The sequence below is a fragment of the Caretta caretta genome, chromosome 18 (genome assembly GCF_965140235.1).
Source record: "Caretta caretta isolate rCarCar2 chromosome 18, rCarCar1.hap1, whole genome shotgun sequence".
Classification (NCBI taxonomy): Eukaryota; Metazoa; Chordata; order Testudines; family Cheloniidae; genus Caretta; species Caretta caretta.
This window is the reverse complement of record NC_134223.1, coordinates 6,767,176-6,786,630: the sequence shown is the minus strand read 5'-3', so window position 1 is coordinate 6,786,630 and position 19,455 is coordinate 6,767,176. Positions and strand designations below refer to the sequence as shown.

The 19,455-nt window shown below is 51.0% G+C and overlaps 1 protein-coding gene across 3 annotated transcripts in view; it reads left to right on the top strand.

Annotated features, from left to right (window-relative positions):
* Positions 1 to 483: 483 nt before the first annotated feature.
* The window catches only part of ATP13A2 (ATPase cation transporting 13A2), a 72,695-nt gene continuing 53,723 nt past the window's right edge, over positions 484 to 19,455 (top strand). Inside the window, exon 1 of one of the 3 annotated variants that reach the window (XM_048824802.2) lies at positions 484 to 608. In XM_048824802.2, the coding sequence (XP_048680759.2) occupies positions 578 to 608 (31 nt within the window). In that variant the 5' untranslated portion in view covers positions 484 to 577. Of the gene's footprint in view, positions 609 to 754; positions 780 to 19,455 lie in introns of those variants that run through there. The other 2 variants (XM_048824804.2, XM_075121130.1) reach the window with 2 other exon arrangements.

Genomic DNA, 19,455 nt, shown 5'->3' with positions numbered 1-19,455 from the left:
GACTAATTGGGCGGATCACAGAAGAGAGAGAGAGAGTGTGTTCCATAACTGTACATATGAAGTATAGATGGATGGACACACAGAGCTCTAGATAGTGTGTGTCAGTAGTTGGGCAGCTAAAGCAAAGGAGGGGAAGTCAGGAGTGGACTTTGCCTCTGCTACAGAAGTGAGTTACCCCCTGCGTAACCGTGGGCAAGCCCAGTCCTCTGCTTGTGCCTCAGTTTCTCATCTGTAAACCGGGGGCGCTGGAGTGTGTCTAATACCCTGGGGCGCCCTCCCAGCTCAGTCCTGCCGCAGGCGGGCTCTTACCAGGGCTCAGAATCGGTGCCGGGACCGGGAGACCCTCTGCGGGTCATGATCTGGGGGCGTCGTGGCAGCTGACCTGGCGTCCTGGGTAAAGACAGGACCCTGACCCGAGAGGACGCCCGGGCAGAGAGAAACTACAACTCCCAGCCGCCCCTGCGCGGCCGAGCCCCGCCCCGCTGACCCGCCAGCTGCGGCTCCTTTGTGTCTCCGAAGCAGAGGGGCCGGGGCGGCGCGCGCGGGTTCGGCTCCCGGGGGGCGCCGGGTGCTGCTGATGCGCGCAGCCGGGGCCGCCATGAGCGAAGGTGAGCGGGGGCTCGGGTGTGGCTGCAAGCTCCGGGCCGTGCACAGGAGCCCCCGAGGCCAGGCGGGGCGGTTGCGGGCAGGGCGCTCTCCCGGGCGGGCTGGAGCCCTGCTCTTGCTGCGAGGGGGGAGCTGAGCCGCAGGGGAAGGAAGTTGCGTTGGCCCCAGCTAGGGTAAGAGCTGGCGCCCCGGGGGGGGCTGTTCTGTGCATCCCTCTCGCGCTGCTATTCCGGAGCAGGGCGCTGCGGGCATCGCACGCCCCCAAAGCCTGGGCTCCGCAAAGCTGGGGACGCTGCTGCTGGGATTGACAAGGATGCTGGAGCCAGACGGATCTTGGGGCGCAGCTGGTGGGATGCTTCTGGGGAGCGGTGGGAGGCAGTGTGGAGAAAGTGGGGTAACCGCCTACTGTGAGCGTGGGGGCAGGGAGATGAATAACCTCCAAGCTATGTGAGTCCGTTCTGATTCTCTCCTCCCAGCCCATCCTGCCCCACTTACTGGGGCCTTGGCTGGCTTGGTTTGGGGTTGTTTGATGTGCAAACAGTTGTGAGCCGTTGGGAACAAGCTGTATCTGTCCCCGCCAAAGAGGAGAATCGGTTTCATTCACACACACCTGCCTCCACCCCTGGGGCTCTGGCAGTCTGCTCTTTGAATGATCTATTTGTCTCTTCCCACCCCCAAAGCTTTCTTAAGATGGGCAGTTTGGACCTGCCCCATGACACGGTCCCTCTCAGGGGAGCAGGCTGCTTTGGGGGGTAGCCGTTTGTGGGGGCAGGAGGACTCACGCCACAGCGTTACCCAGGTCACAGAGATGGCACGTACCTGTTTGGTGGTTTGTGTTTCTGGGGCTGCTCCACTCAACAGCCCTCCCTTGCCAAACTGGGGAGCAGGGAATATTCAGGTCCCTTGGGCTGCACTGAGTCTCCAACACGCCTCTGATCGGCAAACTTATTTCCCAGGTACTGTCTTGTCCCATCCCTTGCGTGTCTTAGACCAGGGGTTGTCCAGCTTATGGCTTAGAGGCTCCCTATCCCCTTTACAATCACCCATTGTCCTTGGGGCTGCTGTCGAAGTCGCTTAGGCACCAGACTGACATTAGGGAAGTCTTGATGTATTTTTAGCTGTGTTTGACTGTGCGTTCGCAGCCCCTGGAGGGAAAGGAGCCCGCCAGGGATCTAGAGAGCGTTCTGCAGCTAGTCTTCAGTTGATAACCTAGGATCTACCACCCTGGAGTCTCTCTTCTCGAGTTGTAAATTGCTCCTGAGAGCAAAAGGGGAGGTGGCAGCTGAGTCCTGGAGTTGAGTGGTGTGACCCTCGCTGGGCGGCTTAGCACTTACTCTTTAAAAAAGGGGGTCTAATAGCATGGAGGTGACCCCCAGCGCACCGTTTGTGATCAGGCGCAGCACTGCCGGTGAGCCACTACCTCAGTTTCCCCTCACCCAGGGTATAAACAAGTCCAAGCAGGCCTTTCGAGTAGTAAAGAGCACCCTCTTTGGAAGGTGTTGTTTATTTAACCAAAAAGGGCAACAGGAAAACAAACAGAAGCTTCCATCAGCTACCCCATCAGGAGTTCTCTGCCAGTGGTTTGATCAGTCTGATCTCCCCTCACTAGCCCTGGAGCCCTCTCACGCCGAATTCCCTGCCTGGAGCTTGGGCCTTTGTGCGTTCGGCCGGATGCCAGTCTTGCCCAGACAGTGCGCCGCTCTTTGCTGAGCCAGGACATCCCACACCCAGTTCATTCTCCTGGGCTCTCTAGTGCCTTGCCTGGCTGCACTGTGTTCTGGGCCTGTTCCTCTGCCTGTGAGACTCGCTCTCCAGGGAGATGCCACTGGGAGCAGCATCCGCCTTCCAGCCTGAGCCCTGCTAAGCCTTTATTAGGCCCAGACGCTCGTTACCTAATTAACTGTCACCCAGCTATGTAGGCAAGTAGTCACGGGGGGATCTGTGTTGGCTCATTCTCCTTAGTGGAGCCTGTCATAGGTAGGCTGACCCCCCCCCCCCCCCCCCCCCAGCCCCCATGACAGCGGGCAGTCTAGCTAGAAATGATCCAGGAAGGTGGCTTCTAACGCATGTACAGCTTAGTCTACAGTTAAGTGTGCCAGGTGCACTGAACACACTTTTGCTGGCGATACAGTATAGCTGTCCTGGCAAAGCCTTCCCAGTATAGCCCTGGTTTTATGCCAGTCTCCCAAACTGGCATAAGCTGTACCAGTATAAGCGCTCAGAACTATATAACCGCATCCTTGCTCGGAGGGGTTTGATGGTTCAACTACCAACTGACCTGATCGAATCATACTGGGCAGAACCTACCTAGTGTGGACAGGGCTTACCCAGGTGAATACACTGCAGCTGCGGGTATTAGTAATGCTGAAGAAAACCAGATTTGTTTGCTGCTTTCTGTTTTAAAGGGCCACTGCCAACTTTCTTTTTTTTCCCCCCACTGGGTTTTTTAAAAATTCCAGTATCTGACAGAGCCCTCCTATAAATAGCGAGTCCTGGAACTTTTTAAACATGCTCTCCAAAGAGAGAGCTAAGGCCCTGATCCCGCAAAGACTTGAACACCGGACCTCTCACTGCCCGAAGTGAAGCATCTGCATAAGGCTCTTGGGATGGTGGCCTGAGTAGACAGGAAGCAGCGAAACTGATGGTAAAGTTCTGTCAAATGCACTGAGGTAACAGCCTGGAAACAAATCATGTCAGTTTCATAGATTTCCCCCGCCTCCCCCAGGCCTGAGCGGTTCATTATGATCTTCTAGTCTGACTTCTGCGGAAAAGGACCTAGGGGTGACAGTGGACGAAATTCTGCGGAAAAGGACCTAGGGGTGACAGTGGACGAGAAGCTGGATATGAGTCAGCAGTGTGCCCTTGTTGCCAAGAAGGCCAATGGCATTTTGGGATGTATAAGTAGGGGCATAGCGAGCAGATCGAGGGACGTGATCGTTCCCCTCTATTCGACATTGGTGAGGCCTCATCTGGGGTACTGTGTCCAGTTTTGGGCCCCACACTTCAAGAAGGATGTGGATAAATTGGAGAGAGTCCAGCGAAGGGCAACAAAAATGATTAGGGGTCTGGAACACATGAGTTATGAGGAGAGGCTGAGGGAGCTGGGATTGTTTAGCCTGCAGAAGAGAAGAATGAGGGGGGATTTGATAGCTGCTTTCAACTACCTGAAAGGGGGTTCCAAAGAGGATGGCTCTAGACTGTTCTCAATGGTATCAGATGACAGAACGAGGAGTAATGGTCTCAAGCTGCAGTGGGGGAGGTTTAGATTGGATATTAGGAAAAACTTTTTCACTAAGAGGGTGGTGAAACACTGGAATGCGTTACCTAGGGAGGTGGTAGAATCTCCTTCCTTAGAGGTTTTTAAGGTCAGGCTTGACAAAGCCCTGGCTGGGATGATTTAACTAGGAATTGGTCCTGCTTCGAGCAGGGGGTTGGACTAGATGACCTTCTGGGGTCCCTTCCAACCCTTATATTCTATGATTCTATGACTTCCTGCATAACATAGGCCAGAGAATTTACCCTGTGAAATTAAGGGTGTCCCCTTTAAATCTGAATTTTCTTATGCTGATCATGGAGGCATTGATAATATATGGTAAATGACCTCTGGATCAGCGAGCCCTTTCGCTTCTGTTGCACTGGAAACATTCACTCCGTTTTACATAAAAGTACATAAAACAGGGTTCCTGCCCAAAGCGGAGCCGCTCCCCAGGGTCAGACTGAATGCACCATTCTGCAAAAACTCCTACCTGGCGGTCATGAACCTCAGTCAGAATTTCCTCTTTGCAAGAGGAATCAAAACCAATAATGAATGTAAAGTTCCCTTTAGAGAAGTTCCATGTGTGGCATAGTAAACAGCTGGTCAGGGTTATTCTTGGGTTCCGCCCGCCGCCCCACTCCCTGTACCAACTGACTTTGGCAGAACTGAAATCTTGTAACGTACTACTTCTCGACTTCATAATGGGTTTCCGTTCTTAGTTTCCGCAGGGCACATCAGAACAGTGATGTGAGAAGGTAAATGATTTGCATAGATGCCTGTATGGTAATAGACTATGTGCATTAATATTGTTATAAGAAAGGGACACGGTGAGCGTGGATTTGTCTTTCTGTTGTTCTAAATGAGCCAGTCAAATGCACTTTGAGTGAATAAACTGCTACGTACTGGCGAGATCCTGAAAGTTCCCCACAATTACATTAATCCAGTCGAGACTCTGGTGAGTAAATGAATGTGCCTTGCAAGTGATTGGGATGAATTTGCTGCTCCTGGGAATGAGAGGAGCTGATAGCACTGGTAGGGACCAGCTGTTTACTATGCCACACATGGAACTTCTCTAAAGGGAACTTTACATTCATTATTGGTTTTGATTCCTCTTGCAAAGAGGAAATTCTGACTGAGGTTCATGACCGCCAGGTAGGAGTTTTTGCAGAATGGTGCATTCAGTCTGACCCTGGGGAGCGGCTCCGCTTTGGGCAGGAACCCTGTTTTATGTACTTTTATGTAAAACGGAGTGAATGTTTCCAGTGCAACAGAAGCGAAAGGGCTCGCTGATCCAGAGGTCATTTACCATATATTATCAATGCCTCCGTGATCAGCATAAGAAAATTCAGATTTAAAGGGGCCACCCTTAATTTCACAGGGTGTTACTAATGACAGGTCCTGTATAAACTTCCCAGGTGGTGCTTGACCAGTGCATCTCAGTGCTCAGCTGCCGGGCCCATCCTGTGGGCGCTAGTGATGCCAAACGATGTGATGGCTTTTATGACGTGGGTAAAATCCACGACACATTAGATAAATCTAAATTTGTGCCATTTCTAACTCAAGAGGGGCCAATAGCTAACAGCCAGCGTTCACTTCATGTTCTGTAAGCGGTACAGCTCTGACTCCTCCGTGCTGAATCCAACTGCCTGACAGCACTTATCACAGACATATTGTCTTTACCAGCCTTAGCCGGTGACCCCAACACCCCCAGCCCCCCTCCTTAGTTCAGCGGGCTAAGAACATCCATTTATTCCTTTAAGGAGACAAAACTTTAAGGAGATTGTCACACCAGCTGGAGCTGACATTCACTTGTTAACATGACATTATTAACAAAAGAAGATCGGACTTTGAGTTCACGGATAAGAGAGCACGTTAGAAATGGTTACCGGCAAATAAAAGTGAAATCACACATCTAAAACTTCAGTCTAACAAGCTTTGGTTCAATGCTTTGTCCAAGATGGCTTGTCTCACCCACGGTCTTCCTGCAAGACGGTGTGAATCCCTCCTTGGTCGGGATCTCTTCCAAAGGCCCAAAGATGCTGGTTCCTTTGGCTTCTTAGGTAAAAGAGAGAACTTGGCGTTCTCTGCCTCTTTCTTTTATAGGCCGTTGACTCTTTGAAATGGGTTTTTCTGAAAGATGCCCCCATGGTCAAATTCATTCAAGCCGTGAGAGGGGCAACACGGAGTCTGGTAGGAAAGAAGGCTCCCTGCTCTCTTCCCCCACCTGTGTTTGCTGAAATGCAAATTCTTTGGTTTCCTGCCATCTCCCCGCCCTCCTGCTGCCGTGATGGTAATGGCCCTGTTCTCTACATAGGTATAAACTGACGTAAACACTCATTCCTTTGTTCAGGCTGGGCATGTTTAACAACTTTGCCTAGACAGGGCTGCCTGGTTTTAGACAAGTAACATCCTACAGGGGGAATTTATAACTTCACATATAATGTTGCTACCTATGCATTTCACCGTGATCTCATTGACCAGGGTGGTGGTAGTTTTCAAATGAGACCTCACAAGGTATATTTTGTATGAAGACTATCACAATGGTGTGTAGGGTGTGGATACAGGGTGCTTTGGGGTGCAAGCAGGGATCAGCATGTTCTGAAAATCCAGGCCTCCTTCACAGTGTCTAAACTTGCGATCCAGAATTCTTAGTCTTGGAAATCTTGGCTGTAGCCTGGAGTTGAGCTTGGTCCTCTTCTTGTGTGCCTGCCTGCGTGTTACTCAGAACATCTGCAGTAGGGATCATGTGTTTCTACAGCACAATCTCTAGCCCCTGGTCCAGCGGTTAGGGTAGAATTTGGGAGACCTCGATTTGAGTCCCTGATCTGCCACAAACTCTCTCGGTGACCTTGGGCAAGTCACTTAGTCTCTTTGTGGCTCAGTTCCCCATCTGTGCAGTGGGGATAACTGTGCCTTGCCTCACTGGGTTGGTGTGAGAACAAATGTATTAAAGACCAAGGCACCCATATCCTATGGTGATGGGTGCCTTCTCCCTTACATAGCTAGAACATACTGTATCATTCTAATGGAAATGGGAAAGATCTTGTTTTAGCTGGTGAAACCGAGGGGGAGCCTAGGTTTCAGCTCAACCAGCCAAACTGAGGAATAACTCCAACTTGCCCTGTTTACACTAAGATTCTACAGCATGAGACCAATCATGGTGCAAACCCCCTCACTTTCCCTAGTGTAGACAAGGCCATTGAGTCGTCTGTTTTAGAGGGAGGAAGTGACTGGTTCCTGCATGGCTCAGATGCAGGATCACAGTCCTGGTCTTGACGTCCTTCTGTTTGAGCAGATGGCTGTGTGACGTACGACAAGACCGGCAGGTGTCTTCTTTCAGTAGCAGATGCATGGGTGTAGCTGGGCCACGGGGATGAAAGGAAACTGCTCACATATCGTCGTTGTCCTTGTGTTCTTTCCAAAATAAACAGTGTGGTTAATTTTGACCTCCGGCTCAAGTGCTGTAGCTTTCTGTATCTAAGAGTGAAGCCTAATGGCCTGGGAAAAGCTTGAACTGCTACAAAGCTCAGCAGATCATCTGGTTAACGGTGCTGTGAATTCATTTTCCCCCACCCCCACCCCAAGTCAGGGTCTTTGTCCTAATAGCCAAAGCCCTCACTCTGGAACCAAGACGGCCATGTTCCACTGGAACAATGAAGCCGATTGTGGAGACGCACGGGGCAGGACGTGCCTCTTGCCGCTGTTGTTTCAGGCTCTCTGCAAACTCTTGCATCAGATCTGCTTGGTTCGTGTTTTCCAGGATTTCTTCTCGCCATAAGGGTGAGAGGTGAGATTCTGAAGCACAAAGGAATGAAATGCACATGGGTCCTGGCCTTGAGCCTGTGCAGTAGCCCCCAGATCTGTTGCAGAGGGGGAGGGTAACGTTCAGGCCTGCCCTGCAGGTAACGGTGGTGTTGATTCAGAAGGGGGCGCTCTTACCTCTGAATCAGTACAGAGCCAGTGGCTCAGTGCAGGGCTGGTGCGCTCTGCTGTAGGACCCATCTGTGGGATAATGCACAGACAAGGTCCCAACCACTTGTGTTTGTCTGAGATCCCATAGCCCTCTCCTCTCAAGAACTGGCTGAATTGCATCTCTGGTTACTGCATTCTGGGTGGTACCTAAACTTCCCCTTTACTTTTAGCAGGTTAAGATATTCCTCCCTTTCTCCCACAGTGTATGTTGCTGGTTAAAACCAGGCCATGTTCCAGCTGTGAGCTGACATGACAGAGCAGCATCTCGGGGTTTGGATCTTGCAAATAGACGACATTATCTGACTTGCCCAGCAGGAGAGAAATGGTCTTTAAGGCCGTGCCACCAGCCCCCTGTCTTGCTGTGCCACCTAACCCAGTACTTCTGTTTTGAACAACCCTTCCTGCATCTGAGGATCTCCAAGCACTTTGCAAACATGCAAGAATTAAAGCCTCCCACCCCCAAGGCAATTATTACCCTCCCCCCCTTCTGTGAAATAGGGATATCTCTCTGTGCCTCGGTGTCATGAAAGATCAGGCAGCAAGCTTGTGTTTAGAGCTGGGAACAGAGCCCAGATCTCTTGATTTGCAGCCCTGGGGCTTTAACCACGCAGGCGTTCTCTATCCCCGCTCTGCCTATGAGAAGAGGCAGCCCTTTCTCGAGGCGGGTGCTCCATTGCCCTTGGAAAGCCCCAGGGCCGAGCCCAGCCCTAGGAGTGTGAGAAGCGGGGCCGTGGGCATGCTCTGTTGGGACTTCCCTTCCCCAGTGACACTGCAGGTCCCACCCTAAACATGGCCCGAACTGCCTCTTGCGTGCCAGCCCTGCTTATTGCCCCTCCTCTAATGGGCAATCGCGCCCCCCCCCTTCCCGCTAAACACCTCCCCTGTGCCTGACCCATCCAGCTGCCGCTTGACCCATCCGGCTGCCCTGCGCCCAGGTGCGCTACGTGGGCTGCGCACGACCGGAGCCCCTGCCCTCAGGCGGGACTCGGCCTGCCTTAGCCCCGGCCTGCCTTAGCCCCAGCCCGCCTTTGGGCATGTCGTGGAAGAACAAGAAAGAAGCCCGAGAACTAAGCTGCCCAGAAGTGGGTTCTCCGGACCCAGCACCCTGTGCGGCCCTGCAGTCACGCTCCCCTCTGTGGCAGCCGTTTTGCAGGCCGTGCTACATGGAAACCGTGAGATCAGCAAACAAAATGACCCCGGTTTATTTTTAAGGAAGGCTTTTAAAAAAAAAAAAAAAAAGCCCAGCTTTGCAGCGTCCCGAGTTTCCAGCATTGACCAAGGCAGAACGGTTTCTCGGCCGCGCTCCATACGTTCTCCTGCTCAGTCCTTAATGCGAGAGTAAAAGGGAAGTAAGTTGCAGGCAGAGGGTCACATGCGTACATAGCTGCCTAGGGTTTCCCGCAATACTGTGGGATGTTTGTGAAACATCCCTAAGTAACAGCAGCTGCTTCTGTTAAAGTGCTGGCTCCGTCCGCAGTTATTCTTGGGGCGGGCAGATGTGCGTTTCCTTGGGTCCGGGTCCAAGTGACGCCTAACCGGTTATTCCTTCCAAAGGATCTAATTCTCCTCGGTGATCCTTGTCTGAGGCTCATTTGCTTGTGAAACATCTGTCGGAGCTTCCCGCAAAGTGCCTCTGGAGCCTTCGGAATCCTGGGCGAAGTGGAATCGGACCCTGGCCACGCCGCTGCTTCCCATCGTTACCTATGAGCCTTTGCTGTGATCAACTGACGCGAGTCTCCTTGTCTGGCCTGTACCTAACTGAGGCCCACAGCCAGAGGTTTGGGCGTGTTGATCTAGGTGGAGGGCTCTAGGTTCTGGTGGTGTTAATTCAACACTTCCCTTTGCCTAGCATTGGGCCGTCTGCTTTGAAGTGCCCCCTGCCCAGGAATCCGGAGTCCAGAACTTGCAGAGTTAAACCTTTCACACTTGTCTCATGCACTAATTAACTTGAGGGGAGTTTTTCTCTCACGCCAGGCCTGACCCTGGTTGGTGACGAGGTTATCTAAAGAGCCATCCAAGTGCAAGCAGTAATAAAGCCAAAAGTGCTGCAGCCGGTGTGAGTCTGGATGAGCCTGGCTCAGTAGAGTTAAGCTCCTGCAGCTATAACGAGCAGCGTAGCGGGTCATGCTCTGATCCTTTCTAATCCAGTGGCATGAGGCTGCCAGTGCAACTACACCAAGTCTGGAGGCATCACGGGGCCTAGTCTCAAGACCGACATGCTGTCCTTCATTGTAAGGATCTGCCCGACGATTGGGTGAGACAGTGTGGTCGTTTTATTGGTAGAGTTGGGGGCTGAACCAGGGCCAGGACAGCTGGGATTTCCAAAGGGATGTAGGGGAATTAGGCACCCAAGTCCCTTTGCTTTCTTATTCTGCCCAAGGCTTTGGCGCCGTTCAGGGACAGGGTTTAAAGTCGTGTCTGCGCAGTAAGGCGGAACTAACCAGCGTGGCTAAGGTGGTGTTTTAAGCCTTGTCTGCACTAGGGGATTCTTACAGAAATTCCCCACCGTCATTATCTCAGGAGCGGCCGCAAAATAGGGTGCTCATTGAGTAATACACGGTGTGGGCTTTCTTCATAGACCAAGCTGCCCAGTAGAGGGCACCCTTCTGCTGAAACAGACGGGGAATTTTGGCTTCTCTGGCCCTTTAACTTCCACTTGTGGGAAGGGAGAGACCTTGGTTTAAAGTCTCTGCTGAACCTCAACAACTAGGTTGGAAGGACTTGTTTGTAATCAGAGGGCTTGTGCTATGTGACCCACGAAAAGGAATGGGAGGGGGGCGAAAGAACCTCTTTGCTCTCCATGCAGGCTGCCCACGCTGGGGGTTACGAAGTGGATAGGGAAAGTGGAGCAATGAGTGGGTAAAGCCTTCGCTCCGCCTACTCCACATTGCAGTCCCTGCAGCAGAGCTGTTGTGGAGTGGGACGTGAGCAGTGCGGGGGGAAAGGAGGGACATGGCTTAGTATCCCCCACTCCAGAGCAAGTGGAAAGCAGACACCAAATGATTATTTGTATTGCAGTGGGGCCTAGGAGCACTAGCCATAGGGCAGGCCCCCGTTGTGCTAGGCACTGTACGAGCACAGAACAAAACGCTGCCTGCCCCAAAGAGCTGACAGTCCTGTGACCGAGAGTCACAATTTGGGCCTTGCTCCTGGGTCCGTCCAGCTGCATGCTGCCCCTTGCGCTGGGCAGATTACTATCCCCAAACGATTGTCAGTGGCGGTCAGTTTATCCCTCCACCCACGGAGGACAGGAACACGGAGGACAGGAACTAAATTCCATGTTAAGTCAGACAAACAGAGAAAGGGAGAGTTAAACATTTGCTGGGTGGCCTGTATCAGTCCCAGTTGTCCTCTTTGGACTGTTGCTTACCTGATAAGGAGAAGGGAATGTGCTGAAATAACTGAATTGCTTTTTATCTCTGCTCCTGCCTTGGTTAGGCTTTAAAAGGAGTGAGTGTTTGGGTTTTATGAACTTCCTGCTAGCGCAAAGATCTGTTCACTAGCCCCACCTGGGAAGTAAACAGCCGTGTCTGTCAGATGTTCCCATACTATGATTCCAGACAAGGCGTACAAATGTAGCTAGGAAGAGCTAGGAACAAAGCTGAAATTGACACTCCTGTTGGTAGAGGAATAACTCTTCCCCCACCACCCCCCGAAGTACTGCTGGAAATTACAGGCCCCACATGAGTTTCTGAGCGCCTCGCCGGCTATGAAGTTTATTCTTTCACCGCCCCCTGCGTGAGATGGGAGTTTTATTATCCCATTTTAGAGGTGAAGCCAACTCACGGGGAGCGTAGGGGCCAGATTTTTAAAGGTATTTAGGTGCCTAATTCCCATTGATTTCCATGGGCATTAGGTGCCTCCGTATCTTCAAAAATTTGGCCCTCAGTGTCTTGCCGGAGGTCACACGGGAACTCAGTGGCAGAGACAGGACCTGAAACCGGATCTTGCATCCTTCCCCACTCCAGGTCTGGTGCTGTAATCCCACAGCCCCCTTTCCTCCTTGTTCCTTTGACTCAGAAACAGAGGCCTTCCAGCTATGCTAAGGAAGAGTTTCTGGTAAGTTTCTGGTAAGTTAAATTGGCCATTATCTTTGAAAACTCGTGGCGAACCGGGGAAGTCCCGGATGACTGGAAAAAGGCTAATGTAGTGCCAATCTTTAAAAAAGGGAAGAAGGAGGATCCTGGGAACTACAGGCCAGTCAGCCTCACTTCAGTCCCTGGAAAAATCATGGAGCAGGTCCTCAAAGAATCAATCCGGAAGCACTTGCATGAGAGGAAAGTGATCAGGAACAGCCAGCATGGATTCACCAAGGGAAGGTCATGCCTGACTAATCTAATCGCCTTCTATGATGAGATTACTGGTTCTGTGGATGAAGGGAAAGCAGTGGATGTATTGTTTCTTGACTTTAGCAAAGCTTTTGACACGGTCTCCCACAGTATTCTTGTCAGCAAGTTAAGGAAGTATGGGCTGGATGAATGCACTACAAGGTGGGTAGAAAGCTGGCTAGATTGTCGGGCTCAACGGGTAGTGATCAATGGCTCCATGTCTAGTTGGCAGCCGGTATCAAGTGGTGTGCCCCAAGGGTCGGTCCTGGGGCCGGTTTTGTTCAATATCTTCATAAATGATCTGGAGGATGGTGTGGATTGCACTCTCAGCAAATTTGCGGATGATACTAAACTGGGAGGAGTGGTAGATACGCTGGAGGGGAGGGATAGGATACAGAAGGACCTAGACAAATTGGAGGATTGGGCCAAAAGAAATCTGATGAGGTTCAATAAGGATAAGTGCAGGGTCCTGCACTTAGGACGGAAGAACCCAATGCACAGCTACAGACTAGGGACCGAATGGCTAGGCAGCAGTTCTGCGGAAAAGGACCTAGGGGTGACAGTGGACGAGAAGCTGGATATGAGTCAGCAGTGTGCCCTTGTTGCCAAGAAGGCCAATGGCATTTTGGGATGTATAAGTAGGGGCATAGCGAGCAGATCGAGGGACGTGATCGTTCCCCTCTATTCGACATTGGTGAGGCCTCATCTGGAGTACTGTGTCCAGTTTTGGGCCCCACACTTCAAGAAGGATGTGGATAAATTGGAGAGAGTCCAGCGAAGGGCAACAAAAATGATTAGGGGACTGGAACACATGAGTTATGAGGAGAGGCTGAGGGAGCTGGAATTGTTTAGCCTGCAGAAGAGAAGAATGAGGGGGGATTTGATAGCTGTTTTCAACTACCTGAAAGGGGGTTCCAAAGAGGATGGCTCTAGACTGTTCTCAATGGTATCAGATGACAGAACGAGGAGTAATGGTCTCAAGTTACAGTGGGGGAGGTTTAGATTGGATATTAGGAAAAACTTTTTCACTATGAGGGTGGTGAAACACTGGAATGCGTTACCTAGGGAGGTGGTAGAATCTCCTTCCTTAGAGGTTTTTAAGGTCAGGCTTGACAAAGCCCCGGCTGGGATGATTTAACTGGGAATTGGTCCTGCTTTGAGCAGGGGGTTGGACTAGATGACCTTCTGGGGTCCCTTCCAACCCTTATATTCTATGATTCTATGATTCTATGATTCATTGCGTGTGAATGTGCCCCTGGAGGAGAGCCTGATCTCTCTCATGCATTCATGGGTCTCTCCCCTTCTCCCCCCATTCCCACTGCACCCTGATTTTCCACCTCTCTCTCTGCACACAGGGCATGGGGCTACCGAACTGGGGACACCTGAGAATGCTTGCTTCATAAACAACCTGACCAGGCCTAACTTCTAGAACAACGAGCGTTTCTAACCTCTGGGGGTGGCTGCACACCCTCCAGCTGAAATTTGCGCTTGATTCATCCCGGTCGCTCTCGTACCCTGTGTTCCCTTTGTGCTGGGGTGCCGCTGGTCCTTCAGTAATCCCGACAATGCTGCGTTTTGTGTGGCCTCCCACAAACGAGGGCTGCTGATAGCAAGCCCAGCCCTTTACATTCTCGCTCAAAAAGCAAGCGCTGGGTGCATCTCGCATCTCCTGCCTACCCCTGGCTCTCGCCATCTTCTCCAGCAACAAATGGAAACAGAGTCGTTCCCCTTGGGATACTTAAAACTCTAGGTGGTCACATGGGAGCAGGTGCAATCTCAGGTACTGGTGCTGCCCGAAGGACTTCCCGCTGAGCGAAGATCATCTGGCATGGATTGGGAGAGGAGAGGGAGCTTGAGAGTTAATGTCTTTAAAAAAAAAAGGGGGGGGGTGACTCTTATTTTAAATTAGGGTGCTTTAAAACCCATTTATCTGGAACGCCCACATATGGAGGAAGGGGATGCCAGAGCCTAAAGGCTAATCTTGTGTTTAGAGCTTGGCACTGGGAGTGGGGAGATCTGGATTCTGTTCCCAGCTGTGACCGTCCCTTCCCTCTCTGTGTCTTAATGTCCCTGTCTGTAAAATCTATTTTAGGTCCCATGCAGCCTCCATTGCCATAGAATCTGAGCATCTCATGATCTTGAATGGATTTATTCTCTCCAGCGGAGTCTTTGTAAAAGCGATGCTGTCATTTGACCGCTTGGGATACTTGCATTTCACTGTACTAAGCGACCAGAGTGCACCCAGATTTGTTCCCAGCTACAGCAGCAGCCGCCTCTCCTAGGGAAGTGCAAAATCAAGAGTCAGTGGATACAGACCCTGGGGCCAGCCCCTGCAAATGCTTCCTGGGTTTGGTGCCAGCCACTGGGAATTTGCCCTACTGACTCATCCCTAGAAGTGTGCACAAAGCAGGGCCCACAGATTGGACACTGGCGACCTTGCACATGTAACAATTTGCATGGCGTGTGATCCATCTCTCCCTAGCAGTGGGCCCACATAGCGGATAACAGCCTACTTCTGCTACCAGCTCAGGTCTGTGCATTGGTTCTACAGGTGACAAAACCAGCTCTACTCAGGAAACCTGTTTTGCAGAAAGAATATCCTTATAACTGCAGAAAAGCAAGCCCACACAGAGGTCACAAGGCGTGGTCACTCCTGCACGCTATCAGGAAGAACTAGTTCAAGAGGGAATCTGATGCTTAGGGCAGTTAGTCACTTAATAAAGACAGGGTTTTTAATGCATTTTCCCTGTATTCATAGAATCGTAGGACTGGAAGGGTCTTTGAGAGGTCTTCTAGTCCAGTCCCCTGCACTCATGACAGGACTAAGTATTCTACCATCCCTGGCAGGTGTTTGTCTGACCTGCTCTTAAAAATCTCCAATGATGGAGATTCCACAACCTCCCTAGGCAATTTATTCCAGTGCTTCACCACCCTGACAGGTAGGAAGTTTTTCCTAATGTCCGACCTAAACCAGCCTTGCTGCAATTTAAGCCTGTTGCATCTTGTCCTAGCCTCAGAGGTTAAGGAGAACAATTTTTCTCCCTCCTCCTTGTAACAACCTTTTATGTACTTGAAAACTGTTCTCCTGTCCCCTTTGTCTTCTCTTCTCCAGACTAAACAAACCCAATTTTTTCAATCGTTCCTCATAGCTCATGTTTTCTAGACCTTTAATCATTTTTCTTGCTCTTCTCTGGACTTTTTCCAGTTTGTCCACCTCTTTCCTGAAATGTGGCCCCCAGAACTGGACACAACACTCCAGTTGAGGCCTAATCAGTGCGGAGTAGAGCAGAAGATTTACTTCTCGTGTCTTGCTTACAACGCTCCTGCTCATAGGTGCTGACTCTGTGGGTGGTAGAACACCCATGGAAGAAAAATTAGGGGGTGCTTAGCACCCACCAGCAGCCAAGCTCCCCCCTTCTGCACCCCCACCAGTGCCTCTCCTCCCCCTGTGGCCCTACTGATCACTCCTCCCCCTCCCTCCCAGCGCCTCCAGTCTGCCGCAAACAGCTGTTTCACAGCCTGCGAGGGAGGAGCGGGAGGGGGTGGAGCAGGGACGGGAAGAGGTGGGGGCTTGAAAGGGGTGAAGTGGGGGTGGGGTCGAGCACCCCCCGGGTAATGGGGAAGTCAGTGTCTATGCTCCTGCTGATACATCCCAAATGTTTCCTTTTTTGCAACAGTGTTTCGCTGTTTATTCATATGTAGCTTGCGATCCACTCTGACTTTCTGCCGCGCTCCTTTCTAGGCAGTCACATTCTAGTGAACGATCCCACTTTGGCAGCGAGATGCACTCGGTCTCTGATTCCGAGAGTGAAAACCCAACAAGCGTCTCTCCTGGAAGGTCAGATTTCTATCCTGAAATCCGTGCCTAGGTAGGGTATTGGTGCTGCTCATCCACAGCTGACAGCGCAATGGAGGGGGCACTTCGCAGCTTCCCTGCGGGCATCACACCTTTGAAATCAAAGAGCCCCGGGCCTCCCTGCCCCTTCTCCTTGCCAAGGCTGTCATTAGGCAGGCTGTCAATCACTCGCCATTGTTCTGTGCTCCCCTGGCTGTGGCTAACAAAGAAGTTCTTGTTATTAGATTATTATCCACAGCCACTGTTACATGGCTCTGTGAACACACAAAGGACTTGCAAGGATGGGGGGAAAAATTGATGACGTGGAAGGGAGTGAGAATTCCCTCCCCCCTTGGGCTGTGTTTGGGCAGTAGGTGTGGTTGCTTTGTTTCATACTGGTAGTGCAGGCCTCTGAGGCGGAGAATTGTTACTGCCCGCCCCCATTCCTCCTCCCCACCCCGCCCCGAATGTTACCTGCCCTACAGCAGTGTCCATGTAAGGCAAGGCTGTGATTTCTCTGCAAGAGAACAGGAAATACCTTGGGAAAGGGGGAATCACCACCTTCTTTGAAACAGGTAAGCAGCCAGGAAGTCCTCTCTAGAATGCGCTTATTGGAAGGCAGCTGGTGTGAGGGGGAGATAAAAATGCAGGTGTGCAGGGTTAGCAGATAGCCGTGGCTTGAAGCACTGTTACTCTAGAGATGCAGCCACATAAAAAGCATCTCGCTGTGGGCTTTTGAGGCCTGGATTTCTCAGGTCTGTTGAAACGGAAGGCCGAAAGGGACCCGGTCGGATACTGAAACAAAGCTCCTTATCTTGCCAACACCGTCTTTTTAAAAGGAAAAGACGTTTTAAAATGCTAATGTTCTCCTTCCTGTTTATGTGGAGAGGTACAGAAGCAAATTTATCACTTCCACATTCCTTTGGGTGGTCAGTTTCTAGTTAAAAAGAAAAGGAGTACTTGTGGCACCTTAGAGACTAACCAATTTATTTGAGCATGAGCTTTCGTGAGCCACAGCTCACTTCATCAGACACATCTGATGAAGTGAGCTGTGGCTCACGAAAGCTCATGCTCAAATAAATTGGTTAGTCTCTAAGGTGCCACAAGTACTCCTTTTCTTTTTGCGAATACAGACTAACAGGGCTGTTCCTCTGAAACCTGTCAGTTTCTAGTTAATTTCATTTGCAATTTCACATGCTTTAGCTGCAATATTTGGGTTGCAAAGGCAGCTAGGGAAGGCTTGTGTTTAAAAGAATCCCTTTCTCTTTTCTCCCCCCTCCTTTTAAAATTTTAAATAGATTCAGAATACAATCATAGAACCAAAGGGTTAGAAGGGACCTCAAGGGTCATCCAGTCTAAGCCCCTGACAAGATGCAGGATTTGTTGTCTAAACCATCCAAGACAGATGGTTTCAACCTTGTGTTCACGCAACTTATATGCATAGCTGACCTGCCCAAAATGTACATATCGCAGACCCGCTCGTTCCATGGCGTTTGGTTGATCACTAATAGATCTGGAGCATGCAGTTAACCCAGCTCTCTCCCGTGCTTTTCACAAACTTTCTGGAGTCCTGCCTGTGAGGTTTGACTTTTTGATGAAATGGTTGCTCAGACTTGTTCCCTGTGAATTGGTGACATAGCCAATAGGAAATGTTTGTAGTCAAACAACAGGAATGCGGAACAAACCGAACCAGGTTGGGTGAGTGGAGAAAGCAACCAGCTAGCTTCCCCTTGGGAGGCCAGATCTTATCAAAGAGCTCAGGGCCGGATTTCCAAGTGCTCAGCACCCACAACTGGGGGGCTGGATCTTCAAGCATGCCCAGCACCTAATGTGCACCCAGCGCCCTGGGCTCTTCAGAAAATCTAGCCACTTGTTGTGGTGCGTAAATGGGAGCTGAGTTCTGTTGTCAGATTCATAGCAACTGCCCCTCTGAATTTTAACCAGACTACGTCTACACTCAAATCTTCAAAGCGCTCCCACGGCAGCGCTTTGAAGTGCGAGTGTCGTCGCGCACAAGCGCTGGGAGAGGGCAATCCTGGTAATCCACCTCCACGAGGGGAATAGCGCCGAGTGCTCAGAGCCTGTCCTCAATAGCGCTTTAAAGCGCTCAGCCTTGCTGGGCTCAGGGGGGTGATTTTTGTCACACCCCATAGCCAGCAAGTTGGAGCGCTGTAAAATGTAAGTGTAGACAAGCCTTCAGTTGTAAGCTCCCTTAGAACAGACTTTCTCGCAATGGGATCTGTGAGGCCTGGTGGCAATTGGCTGCGATACCCCTTTGCTGTTCATGCAGAGAGAAGGGCGCAGGGACGCGCACACAGTATAAATGTGGGACCTATTGGTGAGATGGTTCCACTTCAACTATTCAACAGATCTTCCCTGGGAAGATCTGTGTCTGTTACCAAAGCTGACCAGTGGATTTAGCTGCATGGCCGCCACTGACAAGGATGTGGGCTGCATGACTCAGATCCCCTTGTCATCTTTGAGATGCTGAACTGTCCTTATCTTGGTGCTGCCATGTTAAGCCCTAAACCTGAGCCAGTGTGAGTCTGTCTACCTGGGCTGGGAGGCTGGCGCCCAGCTGCAGGGTAGACATGCCCTTAGGGCCATTTTCTGATCTCCTTTCTCATGCTGAATAGCCCCATCCTCCCCGAATAGTTCACCTGAAATCAAGGGGGCTGCTTTCGGAGCAAGGTACGATTCTGTCTATCAGAGTCTGGCCCTTTAGTTCCCTTTCAGTTTTATCAGCCTTCCCCTCAAACTGGGTCTCAATCTTTTAATGCGCCAAAGACCCAAGTGCAATACAACAAGTGAGATTTTGCACCTGTGTAGGCTCAAGGATGCTTTCGTCTTTCCCTTCTGCCTCTTTCTGAGCCTGCTGAGAATCCGCAACCTCACATTGAAGAGTGAAATTGACCAGGTCGCCATCACCCAACTTTCATTCTATCTTCAAGGTGTATTCGTCTGTCCTGGGTACAAAAGGGGAAAGTGCCACTCTGAGGGCCATGCTGTGTAGCTAAACAAGGAAGCTAGAGTTCAAGGCTTCTGCCTCGCGGCCTCCCCCACCTGCTTCATTAAAAGATGGGTCTTAAAGCCAGGCGAGGTGGGAAATCTCCCCCCAAACTGCTCAGCTTGCTAAACACCAAATGAACAGTGCAAGAGCTGCATTGCACTGTTCATGCAAAGAGAAGGGAGAGGGGCACACGGACATGCACACTGTATAAATATGGGACCTATTTGGGAGATGGTTTCCACTTCAAAAATACAACGGGACATCCTCTCCCTTGAAACACCCTTTTCCCCTCGCAGCTGCCGATGCTGTCTGGGTTTGTGTGAACACAATGAGCAAACAGCCGGCAGCAGGTGTATCTTCAAGGAGCACGCTGATGGCTCGCTTTTTGCAAATGTCCACTGGTATGGGTGGGATGGGTTTGAAAGCCATCAGCATGTTCAGTGGAGAA